The sequence below is a fragment of the Rousettus aegyptiacus genome, unplaced genomic scaffold, assembly GCF_014176215.1.
Source record: "Rousettus aegyptiacus isolate mRouAeg1 unplaced genomic scaffold, mRouAeg1.p scaffold_m13_p_1, whole genome shotgun sequence".
In the NCBI taxonomy this organism is placed as follows: domain Eukaryota; kingdom Metazoa; phylum Chordata; class Mammalia; order Chiroptera; family Pteropodidae; genus Rousettus; species Rousettus aegyptiacus.
Genome location: NW_023416284.1, coordinates 92,177,311 through 92,191,587, shown reverse-complemented (window position 1 = coordinate 92,191,587; position 14,277 = coordinate 92,177,311). Strand labels below are relative to the sequence as shown.

At 53.5% G+C, this 14,277-nt stretch overlaps 1 protein-coding gene across 3 annotated transcripts in view; it reads left to right on the top strand.

Moving 5' to 3' along the window:
- The window catches only part of GRM4 (glutamate metabotropic receptor 4), a 115,969-nt gene that overhangs the window by 73,685 nt on the left and 28,007 nt on the right, over positions 1-14,277 (top strand). For all 3 annotated transcript variants that reach the window (XM_036238969.1, XM_036238973.1, XM_036238975.1), the window contains 3 exons: positions 3,774-3,909; positions 6,933-7,087; positions 9,202-9,342. In XM_036238969.1, the coding sequence (XP_036094862.1) occupies positions 3,774-3,909; positions 6,933-7,087; positions 9,202-9,342 (432 nt within the window). The remainder of the gene's footprint in view (positions 1-3,773; positions 3,910-6,932; positions 7,088-9,201; positions 9,343-14,277) is intronic.

The window sequence follows — 14,277 nt, the reverse complement described above, 5'->3', positions numbered from 1 at the left end:
ATACTTACTATCAATATGGACTCATGGATTCTTATTTTATCCAATAGAGAGACTGGGGAGCTAAAAGCAGTAGGGCGTGAAGAAGTGCCCCTGTCCTTGGTGGAAAGGTTTGAAGTGGGTGGGTGTCCCAGGAGAGTGTTAGCCATTGTCCTCTCACAGTGATGGAGCTGTGGCCACAGGTGCTGGACATGGGAGGGCTGGAAGCTTGGTGTGTGACTTGGGGTCTTTCCAGGGGTGGGGGTGCTGCAGGAGATGGGGGTTAACAGAGACCCAGTGACCCGGGCTTCCCTTCCTCTGCCCTAGAGAGGCTTTGGACCTAGGTCCAGATTGCCGTCCCACTTACCAGCTATGTAGCTATGTGAGCTCTATCAGGTAATTTAGTACCTCTGGGCCTCAGTTTCTTCATCTGTAAGATGAGGCTGTTAGCACCCTGCCCCGGGTTGTGTGAGGATTCATTGAGTGCCAGGCATGAAGTGGGTGCCTAGTAAATGCTGGTCCCTCCCAAGCCACTTCCAGTCCTCTCTGGCTATGGAAGGGGGCCAAGAGGGCGATTGAAGCAGATGCTGTGCCACTTAATTACTGGGAGCTTGTGTCATCCCTGGAGAGCCCCTGCTGAACCAGCCCTTTATGCCCTGTTCCAGGGTCCCCTGAGCAGCCATGCCGACTAAGTGGCCCCGTGGGCACCTGGTTTTTTATGCTGGAGGCAGTGATGCCTGTGGGTACTTATCCCAGCGCAGGTGCTGTACCCAGACGTGCCTATGTTCATGGGTTCCAGGTGTCCCCTTGACTCCACACCCCACCCCTTTTCCACATGACTTTGGTCATGACACAATGAATGGGCTGAAGGCGTGGCAGCAAGAGAAAGATGGCCTATGGTCAAAACCCTACTCTGTCTCTGTCTATGTGATCTTGGGGAAGCCATTTAACCTCTCCGTGCCTCAGTTTCCTCATCTATATATTGGAGCTGTGCTGATTATTCTGACCTCAGATGAGTGGATCCATGTAACATCTGCAGAATAATATTCGACATGGACTAGATGATCCATAATGTTCACCAATATCACTGAGCTCTGCATAACACCCCCCAAACTCACTTCTAGTCCTCCTCTCCTCTTGAGGTTGTAAGAAAGTCACATCTGGCTCAGACCATGCTTTCATCTCAAGTGCCTTGTGACTCACTCATATAAAGAACTGTGGTCACCTAACACTTGCTTTACCTGCAAAATGAAATATGTCAGATATGCTCTGGGGTGTCAGGTGGAGCCGTCCCATGGAACCTCTTAGGGGAGCATTGCCCCAAAAGGTTACTTAACCTGAGTTTTTCCCTGTTGGAGAACAATTAGCTCCCGTCTCTGCCTCCCTACCCTTTGCCCCTGGTCCCCCTCCCTTCTGGAGCCAGGTGGCTCACCCTCACCCCCGTCCAGCCTCCTCCTCTTGTCCATCTGTCTCCCCAGATGGGGGAGAAACGTTGCAATTGGCCCTCTTTCTATCTGGAAAGGAACCATATGGAGGGTTTAGCTGGAGCTGAGTGTCTGCCCAGCTGCCATTAGTGCAGGGCCAGTGCTGTGAGTAGTGAACTGGGTCTGCTTGGCTCTCCCCGTGACCTGGGATTGGAGGGCCCAGTTCTCCCCAAGGACCTTTGCTCCTTCTCTCCTTCCCTCCTTCCCTCCTTCTCCATGATTTCCTGGTAACCATACTCTTTTCCAGAGCTTGGGAGTTCCTAGTGTCTTAGGAGAGGTATGAGGAGCTTGGCTGCCTGGAAGAGGCAGAAAGCAAGGGAGGTGGGTGCTCATCGGGCTGGGAGCTGAGGGCCGTGACTCCCTGGCCTGCTGCAGAAAAGCAAGGGGTCCTCTTCCTGGGGACAGGGATGTGAGAGTGCGTGTGCCGGGTGGCCCCAGGCCTAGCAGGCACCTGGCACAGAGCAGCTCCACTTCCAGCGCATGCACCTTGTTCTCCCCAGAGTGCGCCCCACATCTGGCTGCTTATGCCTCCTCCCTGTAAGATTCAGCTCAGGGTCACCGCCTTTGAGCAGACTGGTTGACAACTATGCCCATAGGTAGAGGCCCCTCCTTGAGTGAAGCTGGGTGTTGGTACCTTTCCCCATGGGGTTGATGGGTGGGTTGTGTCCCCTGCACTGTGAGCCCTTTCCAGCCCAGGCCCCAACACAGAGGCGCATGGAGGCTGTGCAGAGGCCTCAAGTGGTCCCAGTCTAAACCAAGAGGTCATTTGGAGGCCCTGGGGTGCATAGCCAAGGTGGATGGTTTGAGGCATTTGCTGGGCCCCAAAAGGATCCTGTTTGAGGTGGAGCTGGGCTGAGACCCTTGAGTGGGACTCAGAGGAGGGTGACGGTCTTAATAAAGGTTTTGGCTTCATTAAGAATAATCCCTCATGCTTTTCTATCAACTGAGCCTGACTCTGCTGCCAGGGGCCCTGGGGGTCTTATTCCCTGGAGGGGAATACTCTTTTTTACCCCAAATAGGGCAGGGACCTGTGTGCCTTGGGGCAAGCCACTTCTATTCTGTGAGCCCCAGTTTCCTTTTCTGTCAAACACGGTTGATGATGAACAGTGGTCTATAAATGCTTTTGTACCTAGAGATCAGAGGAGAGACACGTCTGAGGCTGGGAGCTGGCTGGATGAAGCGTAAAGGGCTTCCAGAGTTCCCGTGAGCCGCGCAGCCTGGGTGTGAATCCAGCTCCATGGTGTATTCACTGCATCCTGATGCTTCCGCAGGCTTGGTGCTGGGCTTCTTGCAGAGGAGTGAGCTTGGGAGGCAGGCTGGCCCTGGGTCCCCTCCCCCAGGACCCAGCCGTGTAGGCAATGGGCCAGAGAAGAAGTGACAAGAGGGCTCCCCAAACCCCCTGAATCTGCACTCCTTCAGTCACTCCTGAAGCACTCTTGTCAGAATGGCCTTCCTGGGCTCTCCGGAGCTCCCTGCTGGGGATCTGATCACAAATAAGATGGGGAGAGGCCGAGGTGTCAAGGTATCTTGGCAGGCCAACGGGGGAGCCAGAGAGCCTATACAGGAGGGGCCTGCGAGTGAGTGCCCGGAAAGGAACCAGGGAAGATCTGGACAATAACTGTAGAGGAGTTTGCAGTATCGCTGCCCAGGCTGTGCGAGCGCCAGTCAGCAGCCATGTTGATGAGCACAGGGCCTGGGGACAAGAGTCCTAGGAGATATGTGTATGTGGGTGTGGGGGGGCACTAATGGCCCAGGATGATTAATTGGCTCTCATTCTTAGATTTACTCCTCTAAAACACCTTATGAGGTGGTTACAATGAAAATAACCAATGTTTACTAAGTACTAATTATGTGCCAGACATTATTGTGTTTATATACATTAACTCACTTAGCTTTATAACAACCCTATGAAGTAGGTAGCATTATTATCTTCACTTTATAGATGATGTATTTGAGGCACAGAGAGGTTCAATAAACAGCCTGAGGTCACACAGAAGTAGCAGAGGCAAGATTTGAACCCATGCAGGCTGGCTCCTAAACACAATGCTATGCTGCCTCTCGCTAGCAGCCTGTTTTATACATCGGGAAACTGAGGCACAGAGAACCTAAGTGACATGTCTAGGATCACCCAGCTGGTAAGTGGTAGAACCAAAATTTGCACTGTGGCTGTGACCCAGGGGCTAGGAGTCAGGCTGGGGACCTAGGGCAGCTCCCCGCCTTGTTCTCCTGGAGGGAGTATGTGTTGGGGGGTAAACAGGGAGAGAGACTTGTGCTCCCCGGACTGCCCCAGGCTGACCAGTGCCCTTTCTGCAGGGAGCGTGTGTATCGCCCAGTCAGTGAAGATACCTCGGGAGCCGAAGGCAGGGGAGTTTGACAAGATCATCCGGCGCCTCCTGGAGACCTCCAACGCCAGGGCCGTCATCATCTTTGCCAATGAGGATGACATCAGGTGAGGGTGGGGGCAGTGGGGCAGGGGCTGGGAGCCAGGGATCCCTGCTGGTGACCTTCCTAAACAAGTCTGACCCCATCCTGGGATCTGGAGCGGTGGGGTAGGCAATGAATGTTGGGCTGGAACACTCCTCAGATGGGGTGCAGGCGACTGCTCGTGGGTACCCCTCCCCTCCCCTTCCTTCTCCCTGTGTCCTGCATCCATTCTTGAGAAGCAGGCACTTTAATGGGGTGGGGGGGGGTGTGGCAGTCTTAGGCTCTGGGCTTGGGGCCTTAGCTTCTCATCCTGCTCTCCCTCCCACTAGCTCTGTGACCCCAGGCAATTTTTCAACCTCTCTGGGCCTCTTTTCTGTTCTTTTAAAAAAGGGCCTAATGATGCCTGCCTGATAGTGTTTGAGAGTTGAATACATGAACGAGAGCATACAGTAGGCACCTAATGCATATTGGCCAACTCTCAGTGCCTCCCTCTTTTCTTTAGTGAGCTCAGAATGGTGGGAAGGTGCCTCAGCTGTGGTTCTAGTCCTGGCTTGGGTACACACTCACTGTGGGCTGTATTGTCCGCTTCCTGGGCTTCAGTTTCTGCATCTGCAGTCTGGGAGCAGGTTGATTCTGTGCACTAGGACCATGCAGTGCAGAAACCCTGGGCCAGCTCAAGTCTCTGCCCCTGGGTCCTGAGTCACAGGTCAGAAACACATGCCTTTAAAAGATGACCCGCGAGCGCCCATCCTAACTTACTTCCCTTCTTCCTGCCTTTTCCCTTTTTACCACCTCTCTGAGACTGGATGTCAGGGCCAAGATGGGCCAGGCCTCCGTGATTCCCAGTCTGAGGGGAGACACAGCTCTGGTTCAGAGTCTGGTGGGGGAAACACACGGCAGCATTTGCAGAGGAGGGCGAGATAGCAGATGTGGTCCTCCCTAGGCTTCGCCCTCTGATAGCTGGTCTGAGCAGGCAGAGCTGCTGTGCCCTCCGGCCTTCCCTGCCTACCGGCCCCGCCCCCATGCAGTCCCCCCACCCCCACATTGCTGACCAGCATCCACTTCGGGTCCCATCCTTTCCAATACTTTTTCCCACTTGGTAAAGAGCCCATCTTGGACTTTTAAATTGCAGCAAAACAGATTTCCCCCAGGAGACATTGCTGGGTTCCTGCAGGGATGGAGGGGGAAGTTCTGGAAGATCATGAAGACCTCAAAAGATGAAAGGACCAGTTCTAAAGGAGGTGTCTCAGGCAGTGGAAGACCGAGGAGGGGAGTCTTCAGAGTCTATTTGACTCCTCTGAGCTGAGCACAGAGGTTGCTCCCCACCCCCTCAATGCTTATAGGTCCCCTAATTCTGGCTCTGGAGGTTCCTGTTGCCTACAGCTCAGCCAGCTCCTGGGATGTGGCGGGGGAGGGGGGCCTTCTGAGCTCTTTTTCCTCACTTCAGTCTCTATTCCCTGTAGTCCTGCCTCCCACACCTACCCCAGAGCCTGCACTTGTCAGTTCCCACACCCCACCCAGGTATGCCCCCACCCCAGGCCTCCTGCTCAGCTCAGCTTCGGAAGGGAGGAAGAAGGCTCTGGGCCATGTGTCCCAAAGAAGAGGCCCCTGGAGGAGGGGGAGGGGCCTTAGAGTGGCTTGGAGTGGCTGTAGGAAGTGTGGTGGGAGGTGGGGCATTTCTGGAAATCCACATGCATTTCCAGAAGCAAACAAGTAAAAATAAACCCAGATGACTTTGCAGGGATGGAGGCTTGGTCATTTCTGGCCAGCAGGATGCAAGTGGGTATTAATAGGGCTATGGGTGTGGGTTCTGAGAGCCGCCCCACATTCCGTGAGTGTGTCCTGGGGGGGCTGCAGCAAGTTTGAGAGTCAGGACATGGTGGAGGGAAGGTGAGGGCTCTGGGGCCTGGAAACAGGTTTCTCCCTCGCGGCCCTAGGCTGTCCTCTCCAGTGGGTAGCTTCCTGTACAGGGCCAGCAGCCACCCCAATCCCTGGAGTTGTATCCTGGCCCTCACCCATGGGAGGGGCCTGGTCAATTTCTAGTATCCTAGCCTCTCATTTTCTGTGTGATCTTGAACAAGTTGCTCACCTCCTCTGTGCTCAGTCTCCTGTGAAAGAAGCTAGGTTGGGGGAATTCTACCTGGTCCTTCCTGTGTTTCTCCTTCTAGAAGATGTCTTTGAAGGGCCAGTTAGTTCATGAATTGTTAACCATTGACTGAACAACTCCTGGGGTCTCAGCTCTGTGCTGGACTCTAGGATTCCTGATTTGTTAAGACCACTGCCACAGCAGGGGGTGAGCACCTGGCTGCCTCATACCCTCATATCCATCCAGGAGGGTGTGGGGAGCAGCTCTTTGAAGGACTTGGGCTTTTGGCACAGGAGAAGGTTGGGTGGAGAGGGCACTGCTGGCAGGGGAGCAACAAGTGCATAGGGGTAAGGGCGTAGAGGTGTGTGTGTGTGCGCACATGCGTGTGTGTGCGTGGGGGGGTGTGTAAATGTGAAAAGGAACTATGAGATGTGCGTGTGGGTTCAGGATGAGGGTGGACTGAACCTGAGAGGACAGATGTTGGGCAGATGTAGTTCTGGAAGCCTGGGCCAGACATGGGACAGGTACGGAACTAGGGAAACAGCTGTTGTTTTTGCAAGGACAGATGTGGCCCTAGGGGACAAGAGTGGGTCTGGGGGAGCACATAGGCCTGTAGGTTGGCATGGGCCCAGGGGCCAGGCAGAAGCTAGGGGTACATGGGTGGTATGGGTGAGAGGGGTAGCTGTGGGTCTGTGGGCAGGTGCGGGTGAGGGGCAGAGGGAACCATGGACCTGGGGGTGGGGGACAGGCATGGGTGCTGGGGCACCTGTGGGCCCTGGACTCATGTAGGCCAGGGGTAAGGGATCTAGGCATAGCCTGGGGGACAGGCATGGGTTGTGAAGGGGAGAGGTGTGTGCGTGTGGGGGTGGTGATCAGCCAAGGGCCCATGAGCAGGTGTGGCCAGCGTGAGGGCAGTTGCATGGGCAGACACGGCTGGGCTGGGCTGGTGTGTATTCCCACAGGCGTGTGCTGGAGGCAGCACGGAAGGCCAACCAGACAGGCCACTTCTTCTGGATGGGCTCAGACAGCTGGGGTTCCAAGATCGCACCTGTGCTGCACCTGGAGGAGGTGGCTGAGGGCGCTGTCACTATCCTCCCCAAGAGGATGTCTGTTCGAGGTAGGCCCAGACGGCGCACCCCCCGCTCTCACCTACCACCACTGTCAGCGTCATCCCTGACTGTCCCCTTTACAACCTCCTGCCACTTCCTTCCTCTCTCACCCCTCATTTTCCCGCATCCTGTCTATCTTCCTCCTTGGCTCACAACCTCTTTGTGCAGGGCTGGGAGGCCTTTCTGGCCACACTCAACCCAGCAGGATGCGAATCCAGACTCAGGGCTTTTCTTCCTCCCTTCTCAGACATTTTTGGGTGTGGAAGACATGTGGTGCACACAAGAGGCTCATCTATCAAGGACTGTCCTTCATCTCATATATTCCCATCCCTTCTCCACCAGGCACAAGGCCCTTGTCCTGCTGGGAGGGAGTCCTTTGCTGGAAGGGGCTGGGAGCTGCCAGCCGGCTATAAGAAGAGGGTGCTGTGCCAGGGGCAGGGAACTCCCTGCAGAGCCTGCCTGGGTCTGGTAGGCCCTGGGTAGTATTGGGGTTGGGCCTGCACTGCTCAGCAACCTTTCTTCTTGGAACAGAACTGATGGTCACCCTGGGCAGGAATAGACTGCTCTGGCCAGAACCTTACTGTGAGTGAGGTGTGAAGTTCCTGCTAATGGCCCAGTGTGCCAGAGACCTCACTGTCCTCACCGCAGGGGAGGCAGGCTCCCAGGGCCTTCTCCCCTGCTTTCACTCCGTTCAATGGAAAGGCCTGCTGACATCTGCATCCACCACATTTTCCAAGAGACCAAGGCCTGAGCAGAGGAAGGACTTGCTCAAGTCACACAGCAGTGTCCTCTATTCACCTCGAAGCAGAGGGAACACAGCGGCAGTTTCCACACCACCCCTCTCAGCCTCAAGCCACAATAAACACAAAATACTAACTATGGCTGTGTATCTACAAATGCCAGGCCCTGTACAGATGTCTTGGTTAGTCTTCTCAGCAACCACGTGAGACATCTTTATACACCTTTAGTAGGCGAATACATTGAGGCTCAGAGAGATTAGGTGACATATAGTGGCTATTAAGTGACAGAGCTGGGATTTGAACCTAGGATTTGCCTGACAAATCCTTTTTCTATCTGGGACATTAAAGAAGCCTTTAGAGCAGTGATTCGCATTTTGGGGTGCTTTTGACCCTGAAGGGACATTTAGCAATGTCTGGAGACATTTTTGGTTGTCACAATTGGGGAATTAGCTACTGGCATCTAGTGGGGAGAGGCCAGGGATGTTGACAGTCTCCCTCAACTCAGAATGATGGGGTCCAAATTGTCAGTAGTGCTAAGGTTGAGAAACTCTGCTCTAGGCCAGTCCTCCATCAATGCCAGCATTTCTCCTATAGCTCTGACAGATAGTCATTGAGCGTCCATTGGACCCTGCCATAGCCAGGAAGCTTACCACTTGGTGTGGGCCCCACTGAGCTTTCAGGTCTTCTGGCCTGTCCCAAGTAGCTGAGTCAACTGCACATATTACACAAAACAGTCATTGATGCAGAAGGAGCACTGGGAGGAGTGAGGGCATTATTCACCCTCCAGCCTGCCCACTCTGGGACAGTTTTCTGGGCTTAGAGCAGAGTTGGTGAGTCCCCAGGAGCATATCGAAGAGGAAGCTGCATTTGTTAGTGATAGGGGGGTTCTGGACTTGGAGGGAGAGGATCCTGGTCCTGGTCTTGCTGTGTGGGACCTGGGTCATCTCTATCCTCTCTGGCATGGGCCCCTCTTCAGAACCAGAGAGCTCAGGTCCTTCCAGGCTTGGGCAACCCCTACAACCTCTCTCACTCTAATCTCAGGACCTCCAGGTGGCTTCTTCTGAAAGAGGCCTGATATTAGCATTTTGGTAGTTAAAATGTGGAGAAACATGCTCATTGTGTACTTCTCTTCCATAAAGGCAACAGTTGTAAGATTATACATGCTTCCCCTGGCACCTAATACAGCTCTTTTCATTTTGAATGAAATAAAACGCTCCACAGTTTGTTTTTTTTTTCGCCTGGGCCCTGGATCAGAGGCTGTGCTCTTCCCTTTTTCCTTCCCTCTGCCTGGGGCCATCTCTAAGCCTGAGGGAAGGCGGAAGGACTGGGGACAGGTTGGAGAAGGGGGTTCATGAGGCCCTGACGTCCTGGTTCCCTGCCAGGATTCGACCGCTACTTCTCCAGCCGTACGCTGGACAACAACCGGCGCAACATCTGGTTTGCCGAGTTCTGGGAGGACAACTTCCATTGCAAGCTGAGCCGCCACGCGCTCAAGAAGGGCAGCCACGTCAAGAAATGCACCAGTGAGCACGCGCGCCGGGCTGGACCGCGGCCTTAGGGGGCGGGGCCAGAATAAGCACTGAGTGGGTGGGGCTGTGGGGGAAAAGGCTGCAAGCTGAGTAACGGGCGCCTAAGGCAGATACTGCTACTGCGGGTGGGTAGAAGTCCTCAGCGGCCCAGGCTACCAGGCGAGGAGCTGGGCCCCCACTCTGGAGCGGGGTCGTCAGCTTGAGGGGGTGGGGCCCGAGAGGACCAAGGCCAATCAGGGTTAGACCCTGAGAAGCCTTGGGGGCGGGAGGGCTTATAATGGTAGAAAGCTCTGTGGTCTCTCCAGGGATAAGCAATTGGTGACGCTGCTGATTGGGGGAAGTGGCTCCAGAGGCGCCATCTGGTTTGTGGCCACCTCGGGTTTCATCTGGAGCCCACAGAACTGAGCTGACCCGAGCAGTCCTGTGTCTAGTCCTAATGCTCCGGGGTCTGAGCACTTTGCAGAAACCATCTCTAACCCCCCCCCCCCCACACATTCCTTCAGTCACTCAGCAAACACCAGTTGGACTCCCAGGACTAGCCTGGCTCTGTTCTAAGCATGGTGGATAGACAGTGAATGAGAGTCAAAAGTTTCTTGGAGTTTTTATCCTAATGGGGAGACCAACAATGAACAAGATGAATAAGTAAATATAGGATATGTCAAAGGGAAATGTGCAGTAGAAGCAAATAAAACATAAGAAAGAGGAGGGCCTCCTTGCAAAGGTATCATTTGAGCAGAGTCCTGAAAAGGACAGGGAATGAGCCATGGGAGTAAAGAACAATGAGTCCATTTTACAGGTAGAAAAACAGGTTTAGAGAAGGTAAGTAAAGGGACCTGAGTTTCACAGAAGGAAGGTGGTAGAGCAGGATTGGAACTCGGATTTGAGCTCTAGGCCTTCAGCCCCCTTTGGTTGCTAGCATGGTATGTCGACATTTGGATATATTTGGATGTGGGTCCTTGTGTGCTCTTGGTCTGGGCAGCTTTGCAGAAGCACCTGGCCTCAGTGACACTGGGAGGGCCCTGGGTGCCCCTCAGCTTGAGAGGCGCCTATGCAAGATGATGGACTCCCTTTTATATCCTCCCGGACTGACTGGTGCAGCTGGGGCAGAGGGCCAGATGCCCAAGGGACCACTGAAGGGGCTGCAGGGACATGTCGCATGAATCATTGTCAGTGGGTTGGTCCACTAGGACCAGGGGAGGAGGGAGAGTGATGAGGTGGGTGGGGAGCATGATGCCCTCTGGTGGTGAGGGCCCACTGGGAATTGTGGTCACTTAGTACTGTGGGTATCCCCTAGGGGCCCAGGCAAGTTCTTGTGTGGGGGTAAGTGGCAGTGTGTTTGTGTGCGTGTGTGTAAGTTTGTATGTTGATAGTGTGTGTATGAGTCAGTATATAAGGGAGAAGGGGTATGTGTGCATGCGTCTTATGTGGCGGATTATGTTTCTGGGTGAGCATAAATGCCACCATTTATTGTGCATCTGCTATGTTCCAGACACTTTGAAGACATTTTCTCTTTTCACTCTTGCAACAACTCTAGGGACTTTTATGATCCGCCATATTATGGAAGATATGGAGAGTCAGAGAGGCTAAGCAACTTGCCTAAGGCTGCACAGCAAAGTCTTCATCAGGCAGTAATCACAGCAGAGGTGCAAGAAGTCCAAACATGTCTGGGCGTGGGGGGCTGAGCCCTCATGGGTAGGGTGACTGTGCATCTTGTTCATTTCTTTTCTCCTGGCATAATTATTGAGAACATCCCACATCATTCTCAAAAGTGCCCAAGTGGGGATGGAAAATTGTATGGTTAAGTTGATTATAGGTCATCAGACATGGCTTGGGGATGAGGATTGGTGAGACTGGAAGTGAGGCAAGATAGATAACTGGTCTAGCTTGCCAAGGATACGGGGCTCTTTGGAGTCACTTCTTGGTCTGGGAGGGACAGTTAGGGAGCAGGCTTTGGTCAGTCCATATAGGCTCTGTCCAGACTCAGTCAGGTCAGGATTTGCATACATCTCCCAACTGAACAGGTGAACCAGGGAGAGGGGCACCTCTCTAGCAGCCTTCAGGGAGGTGTGGGGGAAGGAGGACCAGAGCAGGCTTCAGAAGAGTGTAGTGCTTCACTGTGAGCCTGAAGCAAGCTCCGTGGCCTCTCTGTGCATTTGCTTTCTCATTTGGGTAATGGGATTGATGGTGAGCCAGACAAGAGGGTGTCTCAGGCTAAGTGAGAAAGTGTTAATGGACGTATTTTGTGAATCATAAAATGGTGGTTCTGGAGCTCCACTGTTCATTGGAATCACCTGGGAGCTTTTAAAATGATACCAAGGCCCTACCTCCAGACCCACTGAACAGAACCTCAAAGGTGGGGCCTAGGCTGTGGTATTTTTGTAAAGCTCCCCAAATGATTTTATGTGTATTTAGAGCTAGGAAACTTGGGTGGGAACAGAGGTTCCTAAGCCTTGTTCACATTCAATCACCTGGGGACCTTTTAAAACTACTGATGCCTGACTCCCACCTCCAGACATTCTGATTGAATTGGTACTGGATGCAACCTGAGCGTCAGGATTTTTTTAAAAGTGCCCCAGGTGGTTCTATTGTGCAGCAAAGTCTGGGTGACTCAGAGGGAGAGGTGAGTGATGGGAGGGAGGATAGCATGAACCCCAGGCACAAGCAAAGGGTCCCAAGCTGGGGTGAACAGAGTCACAGTGAGGAATGGAAGGACAGCACCTCGTAGCTAATCTAGATTCTTCTTGCTGCATCTGAAGCCCCAGCAGAGGCTAGTAAGAGTGTTTGTGTGGCCCCGAATCAGGTGCGGTGAGTCCAATGAGCCCGTTCATCTCTGAGTGAGGTGAGGAGTGGAGGAGCTGCTGAGTCCTGCTGTGGGTCCTGCCCTGGTTTGAGTTGAGCTGGTCCCTTGGGAGAATGTTTTAGGCCAGAAGGACTGGTGCGACACCTCTGGAGTTCTGGCTCTAGACTGGGCACCAGAAAGGGTGCAGGGGAAGGACTCTCCCTGGGTCTGGATCTGACTCTGCCTTCTCCTGCTGTGTGACCTTGGACAAGTTATTTAACCTCTCTGAGTCTCAGAACCTCGTCTGTAGAACAAGGAAGACGATACTCATCTCAACGGGTTGTTGTGAGGGTTGGAAAAAATGTGTATAAAGAGGCTGGATGAAAAACGATGCCTAAGAGAGGTGCTGATGAAATGGTTGTCGTTGCTGATATAGAGTGAGTGGGAGAGATGGGATTTATAGGCATTTGGGTAATTTAACAGCCCAAGTCTGTTGGTACTGACTCTGTCAGCTATAAGATCCGAGATCTTGAGAGTGAATAGTCTAGGCTGTCACAGGTGTTGCACCCATTTATGGAATAGGAGACTGAGGCAGTTTGTGAACATCACAGCACTGGAGACTTGGCAGAGTTGGAGTCACCTCCAGGCAAGCCTGTCTCCAGAGCTGGAGCCCTGCTGCTCCTGCTTCCTTCTCTCTCACTGCTCTGGGCCCCTCTGTCTTCTCCTCAGCCAGCTCTGTATTCTCCATCTACTCCCACTCTGCCTCCAGAGCCTGGCTTTCCACTCATCTCTTCTAAGATGCCTGCCCCATCCACACTGGTGGCTGTGGATTGGCCCACTCTGGTCCCCTCATACTAATGGAGTCAATAGTCGACCTCTGCCTACATCAGTCCTACAGGCCCTGCCTGGCCTGCCCAAGATCTCACAGTGAACACTCCTGTGCTGCCCGTCCTTTGCTCTGCCAAATCCATTGTCTGCCATCCCAGGTCAACGGATCGGTCTAGTGGCCTTCTGAGAGGATGGAAAGGACCTTCTCATTCTGGGGTATAATGCTTGGGAAGGTTTGATACATCCTTCAAGGCTGCCTTCACTTGAATTCCCTCCAAGACAAGGATTTGAGAGCAAGTAGTTTATTTGAGAGGGGATCCCAGGAAACATTGGTACAGGAGGGAAGGCAGCCATAAAGGATGGGATACCAAGCAGGTTGCCACTGAACGAGCTGGAGTTTTACTCTCCTGGGGCAGTGGGGACAGAGGATCATGCCTTTCAGTCATCCCACTGGAGGTGCCAGAGCAGGAGCTGGGGAATGCGGACACCAACTCCCAGCTCCCATCAATCACTGGTCGCTCTCCTGGAGGGCGTTAATTCCTCAGCACCTCCAGCCTGCCAGATGCCTGGGCGATGAGGGCTTCTGTGACGAGAGAAAGTTCAGAGGAGTAGCAAATGCCTGCAGTTGGGGATTGGGCTGGTGTGTCTTGAAATGGTAAGTGTGAGGGGATATGCGTGAGCAGATTGGGTGTGAATGCTGGTGCTGCCACTTCCTAGCTTTGTGGCCTCAGGCAGTTCGCGTCACCTCCTGAGGCCCTAGTGTCTTCATCTGGAAAATGGGAATCATATCACCCACTGCTATCCCCCCAGAGGCCTGTCCCCAGCAGAGCTGCTTCCCTCACAGTTTCCTGGAGAAGGGATGGAGGTGATCTGCAGATGGCCTATGGACCACCCAACGCCCAAGTAAGATAGGGGTCACTGAGTGGGCATCTCTGCAGCTGTCAAGGACTGTAGGAGGGCAGTGCCCTCATCCCTTCCTCCTCTCCTAGTCCCCTCCCTGGGAGCCTACAGAGCAGGGTTTGGGAATTAAAGCTGTAAACAAGGTAGATGTGGCATCCGTCTTTTTGACAGCACTGCCAGCCAAGTGATGGCTGAGTGGAGGGAGGCCCAGTTTATGAGGAAATAGGAGAAATTTACTGCTTGCTGTTCCTGGGGGCCAGGAGCTCTGAGAGGGAGGGCGGCTGCATGGCAGCTGGGATTGTGTGGGAAGATGCTGATTACCCAGCCCGAGCTAATAGTGACAACAACAACAGCAGCTAATATTTATATAGCATCTATTACTTGTCAAGCCCTGTGCTTTGCATTTAATCCTCATAGCAACC